Genomic DNA, 16,178 nt, shown 5'->3' with positions numbered 1-16,178 from the left:
TACACCAAAACCAAGAAAATCTAATAACTCTAATGCTATATTTACTCTAGCAACAAACTCGATACATGCACCATCCCCACTATTTCCTAGCCAATAGTAGCATGCACCATCCCCACTATTTCCTAACCAATAGTAAATTAAAATATTGCATGTAGGTTATAAATACTTGTGTGCATAGAAGGAACAGAAATATATAGATTATTTAGAAATAACCTCAAAAAAAACTATAGTGATCAATTTGGAATGAAGAGAGTAACTAATTGCACATATTACGACTAATTTGCGAAACGAATCTTTTAAGCCTAATTACTCCATGATTTGACACAATATGATACTACAATAAACATTTACTAATGACGAATTAATTAAGCTTAATAAATTCTTCTCACAGTTTACTAACTGATTCTGTAATTATTTTTTTTAGTGTCCGAATACCCATGCTACACCCTATATAAATCTGATGTAACACGCCAAAACTTCACACCCCTATATCTAAACACCTCCTATATTTGCATTTTTCGTTTGGGCCTTAGCGCATGCACATCGCTCTGAACTTTGGTTGTCAACCTTTTTTGAGCTTTTTTTTTTAATTTTCCTTTTCCTATTCCAGCTCTAAAAGGTTTTTATCGAACTATGGAGTTCTCTACTCGGTTACATTTCCACTGCCAACGTTTATGGATGGCGGCAACGCACAAGTTCCTGATTATCAACCCACTAAAAGCACAATTTTACAAGCATCATATATGTGACATACTCCCTCTGTCCCAAAATAAACCCGATGTGACACATACTAGTACTTGTGTCCAAGATGTATTAGGATGTGGCACATCCGTACAATGTTGGTTTATTTTGGAACAGAGTGAGTATATGTTAAGCAAGACTAATGCGGGCTTCCCTCTCGCTCATCTGTATCCGTTAGCTCCCACCTTGCTTGGGACTTTCTGAACATGCAGCCAAAAGGCCACGTTCGATGCACTGTCAAGTAAATAATAACAAAATCAAGGACCAACTCACCACTAGATAGTATATTGTCAAATCAAGATTATAAGATTTTTCTTTAAAAAAACATGAAGCTTCATCAAGTAAATTTGATCAGATCATATACTCATATATGACAGTTTGAGAAAAGACCTGTTACAGATAAATAATGGTTTAGAACTTATCATTTGGTTAATGTTTTGGTATATTGTGGTGCATGTCAACTGAATAATTCGTAAAAAAAAAGTTATATAGATTGGCAATGCATAGTTTAATGGAAATAGCTCGCGATGATTCAATCGCTATAAGGAAAGCACATTAGGATATGCCCTTTTCTCAGGTACCTGAAGAAGATAGCTGTGAAGCCAATCTAGTGTCTGAGGGAATGAGTTCGCTGAAATGTCAACAACGGTCAACCCCTGAATAACATTTTACAAAAGGTAAGAAAATACTGAAACCAAATGATAATCCAATGTGAGATAAATGAATGCAGCATCTTACTGGGAAAAAACAGTAGCACATGAGGGGTATATGAAAAAATATACATCAAACCATTTTTTGAACTAGAACATATTTACTCCATTAAAATGATTGCACCAGTACAAGGGTAGGCAACTGCATGCAGTAGTAGGTAGATTTTTTTGGAGGAACGGAATTCATGATTTTCAGTAATGAAGGAAAAGTTACCTGCGACTCAAAAGAACAAAGATAGTCCTGAATAAGCTTAAGGTTGTTTATAAGCTTTCGATGATCCTGAATAATGGGAAGTTAACATTACACAAAGTCAGATATTACTCAAATGAGCTCACAAAGCCGAGAACATTAAGAGTACACATATTAGTCAATAGCCACAATATCAGACAAAAATTTCAACAATTTTATAATGAATCAATTCTTACTGGCAGCAATACTACTAAAAGTCGCACAATGTGCAGCACCACATGTGGCATTTCACTGTTAGGTCCTATTTTTATAAGTTGTCTAACATAGAGCAAGATGTCAATAATCATTCAATGACAGGTGCAGATCATAAGCATTCGGATTACATGGCATTTTTCCTGGTGTGAAACAAGATACCATTTGTGCACTAACTTATATGAGTACCTGAGGAAGACAATTATCCCTGGAAGCCCTGGTGGCTGTCCATTCCTCTAGCAATGCCTGAACAAAACAACAAAACCAATCTGAATGAGAATAGTGAATATAAACAAATGAAACAAATGACAAGTGTGGAATATATAAAAAAACAAGCATCCATGACATCAGTATTGATTATTGGGAGCGTGCATCCATTCCCTTATTCTACTCAATAGTTTTCAGAGGTGGCACTAATGTGAAATAAAAATAGATGGGTTTAAAACTCAATACTAGTGGACGAATTCATTGGGAGAATGGGAGGACAAACCAGAACAGATAGCATCCAGCATCATTGATGCCAAGGAATGATTTAGCTGTTAGTCAAGTTTCTACTAGGTTATTGCTTGGTTAGAAATAGGATTCTCCAGTTAGCTGGTTTATTAGTTGGCAGATAAACTATAAGGCTGGCATATGTCTCTTGGTGGATCATCAAAGACCAAATTAAATCCAAAGTTGGGGGATCGGAGCCTCCTGTCACGGTTGGCTGGCTGGCTGGGAATGAACCCTACCACAGTAAGCAGGACAATCACTTGCCTTGAGCCTATCATTGTCGCATCTTATGCAAACTCCTCTTTCCCAATATGGAACTAGGTTTAATTTAATAAAAACAAAGAGCATAAAAGTATCTAAATTTGTGACAGAGAGAAAACAGACCTTGTGATCAAAATCAGACATCCTCAACACAATTGGGACTACTATTGGTTCAGCAGCAGGTTTGTCCTTCTTGGTGGTGTTGTTTTTCTGTAGGTCCAAATCCTTATGTCCTTCGTCTACAAAACATCACAAACGGTGATCTCCCCTCAGCAGTGAGACTGGAACTAACAAACTGGCCTGGTTAGTGTCAGGTATCTTGGAATACTCGAATAGTGTAGGATTGGGTCTTTTGCACATTTGTTTTCTTATATTGGGCGCTCTCCCTACTTGCACCAAGATTATATTGTCCAACTAGTGCATACTACATAGTAATACAATTAAAATTGCTTGAATCTGCATGAACCTAGTGGTGTTTTTACTGACCTTTCCCCTAGTAATAGAAATAAAATTTACTTCCATTTGGCTTACCTTCAGCTCTGGGATTTTTCTCTTTAGAATATGCAGAATCAGAAGAGCTAATTACGTGGCTTTTAGCACAAGATAGCCCTTCACTTATTCCTCCCTCCTCAGACATGCACTCCTGACTGTCATCCATTCTCTTCTCATGTAGTTCGTTTTCTTGTTGCCTTTCTGTCTTGCTCTCTACAGATGCTGGTGACTGTTCACATTCAGCTACCTTTTTCTCCATTTTTGAATTATCATCTCTCTTTTCCTCGTCCATAAAATAAATGCTTGGATCCAAATGAATTCCCTGCAATGAAAATATTTGTTAATATTAGGTAAAATCTATATACAAATATGGCACAGGGCTCATGCTGTTAAAAGAAATTGATGGTTACATGTCCTGTGCTTACTTGTGAGGCAGCACTATCAAAATGCAGATAAGTACTACCAGTGGATCTATGCAGCACCGACACCCCTCCTGACCTTCGTAGCCATGTCACACAATGACATGTACAGGAGGTAGTGTGGTCTGATGGGGTTATTGGGGGATTTGTCAGTCATGCGTATATGACGCGTGGACCATGGTTGACCGAGTAATCAAGAGGCAAGACATCATACCTCGATGATAATTGGCTTCCCATCTTTCATGGCCTTCTTCAAATCACCAGCCAAACCTAGTCAATATTTAGACAACCAGAAAACAACTCAGTGAACAACCAGTATCCAATCATATTTGATGCAGAGAACAATTTATTGTGAACAAAAAAAAAATCCCCACAAGATATCACATACCTTTGCGAACAACTCTGCATTCTCTGCAGAACTCTGTGATAAGCTCTTCAGGAGAATCAAAATCCCGAGCCCACACGGGCACCGAAGTAAGAGGGGCACTGCAAAGAGAGGTGGGGGCCAAGAGTGAAACAAAGATATCATATAGCAACGGATAATGGAGACAAAAGAAATGAAACAACTTACTCTGTTGATGTCCGTAGCAACTCATACACCATGTCTGTCTACATGTTACAATCAGGAAATGAGGTGGTCAAGGTAGAAACGATAACAATATTGGAACACAAAATATCATAAATGCAACAGAAAAGGAAAATAAACCTGCAAAACATTTGGTAGATTCAACCTTCCAGCTAGTTGCGTAGCAATTGTTGATTTTCCCGTACAAGCAGTTCCACACACTAAAACTACTAGTGGTACTCTTTGATGATGGAATCTGCAAGACAAATAGAGCATAAACATACTGTCCAAATGCAATTGAAGTAGAAGTTTGCGAGAGTAAACATAACATGAATGTCATAATGGTGCAAAATGGAGCAGTTACACAGATAAGAGTATGGATTACGGATAAACCAAATTATATGCATCTTTTTCATTAGTTCAGGACTATCATAGTGATGTTACAAACATCATGTTGCAAATACCTGGTCATCATTTTATACCGATTAATATAATCCTCGCCGTATCCCCGCTTCTCCATCAGCTGCAAAAGTAGTGCCTTTTGAGTTTGAAATTGACGAGCATCTTTTAACACCCAAAACACACACGCGCACTCAAGCCCGCAGGAAAAGAAAAAGATATGCACAGAACAGGAAGAGATAATAACAAGAAAGTAAAAGAGAAATCACCTTGAATAGGTTAGCTTCTAAGTCACTCTGAGAACTGCAAGATTCCAAGCTACATTAGTGTAAACCCAAGAGGCAATCCATACACATTAGTGTTAAAAACAGGAGGTAGAGCATAGTATATTATACAGATGGCAAGGGGAATGAGTGGAGTGTCCCAAAACAAAAACAAAAACAAAAACAACAACAATGGTGTGTCAAAATGATAGACAAAGGAAAACTAAAACTAATAAAAAGATGGTGTTTTTTTTATTGATGAATACATATCATACATGTGGGTAACAGCTGAAAGCGCAACTTGAAAGCAGTGAGTGCAATGTATGTATGATAAAAAAAAGAAGAGAAAGAAAAGATAGTGAGAAAGGGGAGGAGAAGGATGGGTGGAGATGAGCATACACATCAAGCAGGCTGTTGTCGACAAGCAATTTCTTGAGTTCGAGGGCAATCTTAATGGCAACATGATTAGGAATCTGAAAAAAAAAAGAAGAAGAGGAATCCGTCATGGGGGATGAGAAGATCCCAGCCAGCCATAAAAGAGGGGGAGGGAGGGGAAGTGGGTGACCTTGGTGACGGTGAGCATCCTGCAGAGGAGGAACCTGGAGAGGACGTAGTAGTGATCGGCATTCTCGCCAAGCCACACCTTGACCTTGACGAAGTCGTACTTGGAGGAGGCGTTACGGGATGGGGAGGGTGGGTCGGCGGCGTGCTCCTCCTCCTCCACCTTGTGCGCCTGCGTCTGCATGCGAATCGGATTGGGAGAGTGAGGAATGAATTACTCTTATTATCAACAAGGAAATTACTAAGAAACAAAGAGTAGATAGAATCAAGAAGAACCTGAGACTGAGAGTGAGATTGAGAGAGGGAAGAGGAGGAGGAGGAGGCGGCCATGTCCATGCGTGTTTGGAGGAATGGTGGTGGATCTGCCCCTGCCGGTGCTCGCACCATGTCGATCGCCCCCCTCCCCTCCCTTCAAAAAGCAAAAAAAAAAAAAAAGAATCGATTTTGATTCCCTTCTTCCCTTTTCTTGCACGATTGATTGGTTTGATTGATTCCACCACCACCTGTTGGGTGTTGGGTGTTGCACGAACAAAAGCATGCACAAGAGAGAAGGGGTGGAACTGGAAATGGAAGAAGCAGCAGGACAGGATCACATTCACATTCACAGGAGATGAATGAAGAAGAAGTGGAAGACGGGACGCTGCCACCTGCTGCTGCATGACATGTAGGTAATGATAAAAATGTTTAGAAATAATAACCGGTAGCATTGTCATCAAGAGAGATAAATCAAGCATACAACCTAATCCACCTATATACATTATCCTCTCACGCTGCAAGAGAAATAGTGAAGAGAACACCTGCTGTGATACAATGTAATGTACCCAATAGATCAGAGTCTACAACTCCTATGTGACACAAGATTGAGCAAATACCAAGCAATCATCAACCCCCCCAAAAAAAAAACCCATCCCACAAAAACCATGCACATCTGATGGAAATATTTGGAGGGATTTCTAGGGTTTGAGGAGGGGATACCGTGTGGGGCTGGGGGATGGGGAGTGGCTTCCTTGCGCCTCCGCCGCCGCGAATCGCAGCCGCCCTGATCTGCAACAAGGGCCGCCGGAGGTCAACAACTCAACATATGGAGAGGAGAGGGAAGAGACGAGAGGAGGGGAGAAGAGAAAGGAGGGGAAAAGGAACCTGCTCGCCGTCGTCGCCGATGCTTCGTTTTTTCCGCCAAAACCGCGCGCTCCTCTCTCCTCTTCGCAGCTGCGCCGCGCGAGACAGGGGCGACGGGTGGCGGGGAAGCGGTACGGGCTGACATAGAGGAGTAGTTGGACTTGGATGGCATTCGTGGGTAATTTTGGTTCATGTGTAGAATTGGGGGTGTCAAATCCAGCGGTGTAAAAATTTGACGTGTCACATATGGTATTATATAGGACATATGGTATTATATAGGGTATTGTATGAGAGGTTCGGGTACTAATAAAAAAATTAATTACATAATCCATTAATAAATCGCGAGACAAATTTTTAAGCCTAATTAATCCATCATTAGCAAATGTTTACTATAACACCATATTGTCAAATCATGAAGTAATTAGGCCTAAAAGATTCATCTCGCAAATTAGTCGTAATATGTACAATTAGTTATTTTTTAGCCTATATTTAATACTTCATGCAGATGTTTGATGTTCGATGTGACATGGCGTAAAATTTTGGGTAAGATCTAAACATCCCTTACTTTTGAAATTTGGTTGGAGTTGGAGTTGAAGTTAGTGTGATTTTTTTAAGCTAAACCGTTCGGTTGAGCTTCCTTATATCAAAGGTGAATCCAAAAGTTGGGGCTGCTTTCTTATGATTGAGGCCCTGTTTAGCTCCCAAAATAAAAATTTTCACGATATCACATCAAATATTTGATATATGCATGAAGTCTTAAATATAGGAAAAAAACTAATTACACACCTTGCGTGTAAATTACGAGACGAATCTTTTAAGCTTAATTGCGCCATGATTTGATAATATGGTGATACAATAAACATTTGCTAATGACGGATTAATTAGGCTTAATAAATTTGTCTCGCAGTTTTCTGGTGGAATCTGTAATTTGTTTTATTATTAGACTACGTTTAATACTTTCAAATGTGGGTCTGTATATCTGATGTGACAACCAAACCTAAAATTTTCCCCAAATATATAAGGCCTGAACGATACAATTCAACCAAAAGCAAAAAGAAAAATAACCGAGAAAAATAGACTTATTCCCTGTCCAACAAGATCGACCCGAATTTGCATAGGGCCTAAATCCCTTCACCCAATATATACTACTAACAACATTCTCTTTACCGCTTCATCCATCATGTAATGAGCGATCCAACGAAACGACACCAAAATCTCACGGTCATCTGACTCATCTTCCGCCCACTATCGTCTTGTTACTTCTTGTAATCAAACGGACTTTTTACTTCTTGTTTTTCATAATAATGTAGTACCCTGTAGCTACTTCTAAAATCTTGAACCCTCTAAATAATCCATGTCTGAGTTTTAAACAGCAACTTAAAATAAAAAAGTCTAAAATACCCTCATTTTAATTTATTAAATTTTCATGTAATTATTTCTTAATAATTTATCTACTTCCAATACATTCACTCCTTAATCTCACAAACTTTATTACAATGATAGCTTAAAAATGAACTTATTTGGAATAACTGGAAGAAAAAAAATAAACATATTCCAATACAGAGGGAGGAGTATGAAATTTACTCTAGATATGTAATACTATAATTATAGAGAGGCTGCAGCACACCATACGAAATTCCAAAAGTACATATCCCCTGCCACTGCATGCCTGCGAATGTATACTTTCTATAAAGTTACAATGCATGCCTGCCAATGTATACTTTCTATAAAGTTACAACCCACTAAAGCTTAACATGTAACAATGCCACGTCATCACCCACCAGTAATAATATACAGTATATTTAACCTCATGCAAGCATGAAACATCATTTACAATCTATTTAATTCTACAAATCAACGTGTAAGTATATCCAATCATTATCTCTCACATCATTTCCATAATATTTTAATAAATCTAGCTATTATTTTTATAATATTTAACATATACTTATCAACATGTTCTACATTAAAGTGTGGGTATTATTTGTTTTTTTATGATAAGTATTTATAAACCCTGATATTTCATTTTTTTATTTTTACTCCTTGCTTAATTTTCAAAAAAAATATATTAAAAATTATTTATTAATTCTCGCAGCAAAGCGCGGGGAATCACCTAGTTAAAAAGAAATGAGCATCACCGGTGTAGAAGAATCACTACACTGTTTGTTGCTGTGCAGCCAGTCGAGCATCTAATTGAACTTTTTTTTGAGATGATGAACGTTAGAATTCCCTCCGTAATCCGTAATCGTAAAGGAAGTTGTTTTGGACAGCGATATGGTCTCCAAAACACAATTTTAACTTCATTTTAACTTCTTGTTTCTATAAAAATATTTATTGAAAAATGATATATTTATACTTTTATGAAAGTATTTTTCAAGACAAATCTATTTATATAATTTTTACATTTTTAAATCCAACAACTTGAGAGTTATTTATGATTTATATTTACAGGATTTGACTTAAATATTGTCCTAAACAGCTTCCTTTAATAGTACGAAGGGAATACTTAGTAATAAGGTCGTAGTACCAACTGTAAAGGTAGTTTTGTATCGGGCATACTTTCTACGGAAAAGCTACGAAAAAAATCAGTGTGCATCGGAATATAATGCACAAGTTCGGGTAAGTATTTTAAGCTCCGGAGGAGGTGACGTCGTTCAAACGCCAATCCAAATATATAATTATAAAAATTAAGAAAAATTGATGAGATTCACGAACAAGTCAAAAATTAACTAATACATTGAAAAATAAAAAAGACAATCAACCCATCGTACAAATGGTAGTATTGGTATTATTCACATCTGAATTTATTTTTTTTCCATTTTTTATTATGTTGATCAAATTTCAATATGATTTTTGGTATAGGGATAGATGTTACCGTACTTTATGTTGTTAATATTTGAATCTTTAATTATTTACACTGAACTCGCATATCTTCCGTCATTGTCGTATGTGTTAGTGATATACCTTAGAGGCAATCATAGAGATGATTGTATCACACACTATGTTTACATATTTATCCGACTTTGTTCCTTAAAATAGATAAACTCATTATTGGTTAATGAATATGTGATTTTTTCATGAGACTCATTATGTTATGTGTTGTTATTTCTAAAGAATTCCTGATCAAATATCATATGTGGAACAAATATGTTTAAATGATCAGCACATGTATTAATTGATGATCATGTCTCATGGATCATAGTATAGAGATACCAAATTAATAATGTGGACATATATGTTAGTGAACATGTTGTTGGATAGACCCAACATGAGGCACTGCAAGAGCCATATGTATTGTATCATCAGTGATCTCATTTAGTGTTGGTGTTGAATCCTTAAACCTGAGATTATCATAGTTCCTAACATGTGTAGTAGCTTACTTAGGGACTGCTAAACGGTACTCTGTAATTGGGTAAGTTATAAAAGTAGTTTTCGGGTATGCTATGAAACATGTAGTGGAATATGAATAATCAAGATGGGATTTGCCCCTCCTATGGAGAGATATCTCTGGGCCCCTTGATGTTGTAGATTATGGAAGTGCATGGCCATGCCAAAGGTGATTGAGGAGTCAATCACAAGTTATATAATCTACCAACAGGTTCGAGTGAATGATTGAGCTATTAGAGGATGGCACATATCTAGCCTTGAGCTTAATCGATATCGTGAGGCAAAGGGGTTCATACAAGTATACACTAGAGGTTTAGCCGATATGATCTTTATGTATGCCCGGTGGGTTAATATGTTCTGCTAGGGGCCGCTGTTGACGCGTGGACCGAACAGGAGTTTTCGGGTTACAGCTGAGTATATATGAACCTACAGGGTCGCACGCTTAATGAGCCGGAATAAGGGGATTGGATGGAGATCCAATATGAGCTTAATTCGGATAGGGATCCGAATAGGAGTCCTACGGGCCTTGGAGGCCCGAGTGATGGATCCTATATATTCGTGAGGGGTGTGACCGGCGGAGGAATTGCATCACGTTAGAAACCCTAGCCGTCACTTCCTTCCTCAAGCAAAACCCTAGCCGCGCGCGGGTGCTAGCACATCTGCGCGTGGCGTTCTGTCCCTGTACGTGTGGATACCGGTAGAGGCGCCGCTGGTTTGCGGTGTTGATCGGCGTGGGAGTACAGCGAGGAGAACGCACGAGGTGGAGAAAGTCGAGCCGGTGCGATTGACTACTTCCTCTACATCGACGCACGCTACTTCGCGAGAGTTCCTTCGACTTCTCAGCGTCTTCTTCCGCTGCGCAGCGCGTCGGGTGGTAACGATCTATGATCTAATACTTGCATGGTTCCTGGTTTACGTGATAGAAAATTTTGATTTATGCTATCATAGCCTACGCGTATCCCAACAGTATGCCATGCTGAGAAAGATGAGTAAGGCCCCCTTTGATTCAAAGGAAATTCATAGGAATTTTAAAGGATTTCGTTTCTATAGGAATTTTTCCTATATAGCCCTTTGAATCAAAGGAATAAATCTTATGGAATCCTATGAAATTCCTATGGAATGCCTCTTCCCATGTAAGTTTTGAAGGAAATTTAGCATGAGGTAGAACCTTATGTTAAGAATCCTTTGAGTCTTTATCTCTCCTCAAATTCCTGTGTTTTTCCTACGGCTCAATCAAACGGTCATTCTTATGTTTTCCTATGTTTTGTAATACTCTGTTTTACTCTTGTATTCCTGTGAGAATCCTGTGTTTTTCCTATTCCTTCATTTTTTTTCATTCCTATGATTCAAAGGGGCCCTTAGACTTATAAGATTTTCAGGGTTATTGAATTGAGCGATGCCAACTAGTATGTTATCCACCCCTACCACCTCTACACATATGGCCTTAGAGACTAGCTTCATAGGAGTAGTTTTTACCATAGCTTCATATTTTTTACTAAAAAAATAATCAGATCATTTTTACACTAGCCTAAACTTATATTATAATTACACAAAAAAATTTAATATACTGTAATTACATTGCAAGTTTTAATTGCAAGTTTTAATGTTTATATTGTAACTTATCTAATACACAATAATATACAAGAGAATTATGATCAAAAGTGATTCATTATTTACTTAAAAGAGTAGATAAGAGAGATAGAAACATACGAGAGAGAGCAATCAAAGGGGGGAAAAGTGAGTGGAATTAAGTGAAAAATGTGGCATTATAAATTTAGCAATCCCGAACTCTATATACTTCTGTATATATCATATATAGTTGAATAAAAAACTTAACATGCATTGAGCCAGATCATCTAGAAATTAGTAAAATTTGGATCCCGTTCATACATTGATCTTAGTCATCCTTTTATCATATGCGTTTAGAACCCATTAAGTGTAGTTATTGCTATAAAACTCCATACGCATTGAAATCAGACACTAGAAAATTAACAGCCATTGGATTCCTCTCATGTTTGATACGTAATCATCCATATGTCATGTAGAATTGCGATTTCATATCAACTATTATGGAACAAATATTATCCATTTAGATATTATGAGTACACGACATACATATTGTTTTTTTTAGCTCCCTTTGATGTATTTCTAAATTCTCCGCTGCAAAAGGGGGTATCCACTAGTATACCTACATAGTTGCCTTCCATTAAGTATAATTGGTGATATTTCTTTCTTCTCTTGAAACTACATAACCTCATTAATTTCTCACCCTTGTGTGGTTAATCTACTATCCATTATCTCTGTTCCTACTCTCCTCTTTTAGAGAGGAGGAGAGGGAGAGGGAGAAATCGCGCGTGAGGTGGTGGTGTTGGGGGAGCGGCCCTGGAGGAGCCATGCAAGGTGAGGGAGTTGGAGGAGCATCGCGAGGTGCTAGAAGAGCAACATTGCGAGCGTGAGGCAGCGAGCGGTGCTGGAGAAGTGGCGCTCGATTTGGATGGACACAGGATCGATCTGATCTATTTAGGAGCAGCTAGGGGTGTTTTGGTTAGTTCATGAAAGAAGGCCTGTTCAGTTTCTTGCCAAAATCAACCTTACCATTTGTTAGTAAAGCCAAATTTTGGCAAGTTGAAAATGTAAATGTAATGTTTAGTTTGTTACCTTACCAAATATTGACATAATTTTGTGAGTAGTTTCTAGAATCTTGCCAAATTCTATGGGTATTACCAATATTTAGTAGCAAACCAAATGAAGCCAAATTTTTACAACTTGCCAAATAAGGAATGGTTCAAAATGACAACAATCTGAACAGCCCTAAAATGAGGAGAAAAGAAAATAAAATAGCTAAAACTCTCTAAATTGTCAAACTATCCTAAGGGTGTGTTCAGCATCCCATGTTCCCAATCCCTCTCTCTCGTTTTCCGTGCGCACGCTTTTCAAACTGCTAAATGGTGCGTTTTTTTAAAAAAGTTTCTATACGAAAGTTGCTTAAAAAATTAAATTAATCTATTTTTTTTAAAAAATAGCTAATACTTAATTAATCACGTGCTAGTGGATTGCTTCGTTTTCCGTGCTGGATGTTTAAGTTGGGAACCTGGGGTGCCGAACGGAGCCTAAAGGCAACCTATTGAGTGGCATTTAATCCTTTGCATCCAAATGAGTGTCATTTTGTTGAAACTACAAGTATAGAGTGCCATATTGTCCTTTTTCTCCTCGCTTGGGTGAAGTCCAATTTGATTTTGGAGAGGCCAGATATGTTCCTCAAGGGTGATTCAGTGTATGATTTCCGTTTTTGTCCCACGGTTTATTTCTGTCCCATGTTCATGATATGATTTGATGCGACTTCAATGCTCTGAGTGGGCTAGCCACCACCTTGCCTGTCCCCACTCCATTCTCGATGGGAAGAGGCTATAGCTGAAATCCCACCTACCTTCTCCACTGACGAGCTCGCTTCTCCCCCACCAACATATCTGCCGTAGAGGTGGGCAGCCCTGCTTCCCACTGTCGGGAACGACTGGGAGGGATGGTTGCTGTGGGCGACTAGGAGAATGGAGGTCAGGGAGGAGTAGGGCAGTTGCTTATCCAGATTCTACATGATCCAGAAAAAATAGGGAAATCAAAAGAAGATGTATCGAGAAAAAAAATAGGCGAGTGGTGAAAACATGTGAGGGGGCATGGGGGTGGGACTGTGGGATGGGATGCGCGATATGGACGTAGACACGCGTGACTGGACTAGTAGCGCGCACAACGCCCCTTCTAGTAAATCTCAAGTTTTGGAGGAATTTTGGAAGTTACATAAAAAATTACATCGTAGTTACATACAAGTTACAATGTAATTATATCATAATTATACTACGATTGCATTTGCCAAATTTTTAGAAGAAAATTTATCAACAAATGTATAAGTAGTCCCTCACAATAATGTCTGCAGTGGAAGTAATAACAAGTTAACAACATGCGTGGCATCAAAGCTAACATGGCTATGATACCAGTTGACAGCCAGGATCCTTGATCTTTGCTTTCAAACTCGCTTAAACCATGAACGTCCAGAATGCTCGCAAGGTGTTTGTGCTGCTAACTTGCGCAGCGTTTTCGTTGCTTTCTTTCTCCTTAATTTTATTACAAACTGAATGGAAGTGGCCATTAATTTCAGAGCCTACATGCGTGCCCCAAGTCCCACAGCGTCGCGTGCCATCGCACATGATCAGAACACGGAGCGAGCGACCTAGACTTCACCAGGACGTGAACACGCACGCGTGTGGCTCGTACAAACTCTCTGTGGGAATACAAAGTGCCAAAATAGCAAGATGAAATAAGGAAACATGATGCAATATAGGTACGCTAATAGAAAGGAAAGACACGCATATCACACACGTTTATGAACGATACAAAGGTATGGTGCAATTCGAACCCGATCGAGCTGGCCTCCAATGCTATGCTGAAGGATAGCTGTACATGTACTGCGTCTTGGTCAAGCTCAGCTCATTGTCCGGCTTCCACCAGTGCTCGAGGCTGTGCGCGTTGAAGGCCAGCTTCTTGTATTGGTGCAGTTGTTCCTGGAGCATCTTACACTTGGACAATTTCTTGTGATCCTCCACGTCATCGTCCACCCTCGAGTTCTTCCACAGCAGTGCTGACGGCAGGAGGTGTGGCCGCTCCTTGTTTTTCCCGAGCACTGAAAAGAACATGTCTCGGTACGACAGCTTCATTGCCGAATTGCCGATGCCACGGAAGCGTTCCTGCACTAGTTGCCGCTGCTCGAAGTAGTCGATGTAACCCTGGCAGATGGGGTGGCTCTCGTGCACGTACAGTTCCGGCGTCCACGGAGAAAGCCGTTCGAATAGCTTCTCCATGTGCTCCTCGTGGGAGTTCATGATCTTGCCTAGGCCTACCTTGAGGAGGGAGCTCGCGGCGTGCAGGTGCCTTTTTGCCTTCTCATTCGGGTGCAGCAAGTTGATCACCGGAGCCGGTGACACCTGCGGCGGATTGAAGAGGAAGGTCGGGAGGTTGTAACCTTGCTCCGTCATCATGACCCGGCCTACCTCCAGCGCCACGGAAGCACCGAGCGAGTGACCCACGAGCCAGACAACGCATCTACCACCAACAGCATGATCACAGACTCCCGTGCCCTTGTGGATGGTGTCAACTAGCTTCTGAACCGCCGCCTTCGCTAGGCGGAAGCGCTGGGAGTCCTGCAGGGTGTTGAAGAGGACCTGCAGGTCGAGGTACAGATCCACGAACGCCTTGGGGTGCCATGTCATGGTGCCACGGAAGGCGACCACATAGCGGGGAGATAACGGGTGTCGGGGCTCGCCACCACCAGGTGGCGTTTCGTGCTCGTATATTGTACCTGTGACGATTTGATCGTTATCGTCGATTACGTCGTCGTTGATCACGTCGACGGTGCGGAAGCCGAAGTTCTCCCACCACGCCGGCGCTAGCTCCTTACCCCACATCCTGCGCCTGTTGAGGTCGTTCTCCACTACGTAGGCGCCTTTGACAAGGCAAGCAGCGACGCAACGGCGGTGCTCCTCCTTGTCCCTGCACACGGGTGGCATTGATCGATCGATGTTGCAGAACAGCCGCCAATATACAATATAGCTCATGATCTCATCATGAATGCACGTATGTATATACTCGCTCCGTTTTTTAATATATGACGCTGTTAACTTTTGTTATAATCTTTGACCGTTTGTCTTATTCAAAAATTTTGTATAAATCTAAAAAATATTAGTCATACTTAAAGTTTAAAGTTCATTTAGTGATAAATCAAACCACGACAAAAGAAAATATATTTACTTAAATATTTTGAATAAAATAAATGGTCAAACATGATGTAAAAAGCCATATATATTAAAAAACGGAGGTAGTACTATATGCACAAGCATGCTGCATACCAATGAATAATTTTTTCCTTCATCATATGCGTCGGGCCGGACATGTCGAAGCGGTCGGCGAGGTCGACGTCGCTTGATGAGGCCATCGGCCAATGCGATCAATCGAGCTAGCTCTAGAGGAAGCAGACGGAATGAGAGCTCAAGAAGGGACACAGTGTTCAAGTGCTCAAGTGCTCGACTGGTTGTTGTGTCGTACTTTGCCGCGAAAGGATTAGTGCTAATGTGCTCGTATTTATACTGGATTAGAGGTAGCTGAGGTAATAAGTTAATAACGCATCCTTTAGTTAAGCTGCATTGACTTCTTTTTTTTTTTTGAAACTTATAGCATTGACTTCTAAAATAAACCCACTGGGTTAGCAAGGAAGAATGTTCACTGCATATGTAAAGGCATACAAAACTTGGTCGCTGAAACAAGATTGGATCAAGCACCCAC

At 39.8% G+C, this 16,178-nt stretch overlaps 2 protein-coding genes across 3 annotated transcripts; both read right to left on the bottom strand.

Moving 5' to 3' along the window:
* Positions 1-554: 554 nt before the first annotated feature.
* Positions 555-6,579, bottom strand: LOC4343174 (P-loop NTPase domain-containing protein LPA1 homolog 1). Of its 2 annotated transcripts, none has more exons than XM_026026957.2 (18): positions 6,486-6,579; positions 6,321-6,389; positions 5,849-5,998; positions 5,622-5,754; positions 5,350-5,523; positions 5,184-5,257; positions 4,791-4,824; positions 4,587-4,645; positions 4,264-4,378; positions 4,129-4,166; positions 3,946-4,043; positions 3,772-3,827; positions 3,178-3,460; positions 2,770-2,885; positions 2,083-2,139; positions 1,666-1,731; positions 1,323-1,397; positions 555-975 (listed from the first exon to the last, which is right to left on the bottom strand). In XM_026026957.2, exons 3-18 carry the CDS (start codon positions 5,881-5,883, stop codon positions 916-918), a joined length of 1,473 nt encoding a protein of 490 aa, XP_025882742.1. In that variant the 5' UTR covers positions 5,884-5,998; positions 6,321-6,389; positions 6,486-6,579; the 3' UTR covers positions 555-915. The 2 variants fall into 2 exon arrangements, with proteins under 2 accessions (XP_025882742.1, XP_015647758.1); XM_015792272.3 differs by having other exon boundaries at positions 5,849-5,995.
* A 7,344-nt stretch (positions 6,580-13,923) lies between these two features.
* LOC107278699 (GDSL esterase/lipase At4g10955) lies at positions 13,924-15,945 on the bottom strand. The gene is made up of 2 exons (XM_015790697.3): positions 15,746-15,945; positions 13,924-15,389 (listed from the first exon to the last, which is right to left on the bottom strand). Exons 1-2 carry the CDS (start codon positions 15,829-15,831, stop codon positions 14,282-14,284), a joined length of 1,194 nt encoding a protein of 397 aa, XP_015646183.1. The 5' UTR covers positions 15,832-15,945; the 3' UTR covers positions 13,924-14,281.
* Positions 15,946-16,178: the final 233 nt, after the last annotated feature.

Source organism: Oryza sativa, chromosome 7 (assembly GCF_034140825.1).
Source record: "Oryza sativa Japonica Group chromosome 7, ASM3414082v1".
Taxonomy (NCBI): domain Eukaryota; kingdom Viridiplantae; phylum Streptophyta; class Magnoliopsida; order Poales; family Poaceae; genus Oryza; species Oryza sativa.
Note: the sequence above shows the minus strand (reverse complement) of the source record. Positions and strands in the feature narration are given on the sequence as shown.

Bases quoted from the DNA above. Each gene is read 5' to 3' on its own strand.
- LOC107278699 (XM_015790697.3), bottom strand. From the start codon at position 15,831: ATGGCCTCATCAAGCGACGTCGACCTCGCCGACCGCTTCGACATGTCC. The intron at 15,390-15,745 runs GTATGCAGCATG...ACCCGTGTGCAG, and splicing joins AAGGAAAAAATTATTCATTG to GGACAAGGAGGAGCACCGCC.
- LOC4343174 (XM_026026957.2), bottom strand. From the start codon at position 5,883: ATGCTTTTGTTCGTGCAACACCCAACACCCAACAG. The intron at 4,167-4,263 runs GTTTATTTTCCT...TGTAACATGTAG, and splicing joins ATCTACCAAATGTTTTGCAG to ACAGACATGGTGTATGAGTT. The intron at 1,732-2,082 runs GTACTCATATAA...CCCATTATTCAG, and splicing joins GGGATAATTGTCTTCCTCAG to GATCATCGAAAGCTTATAAA.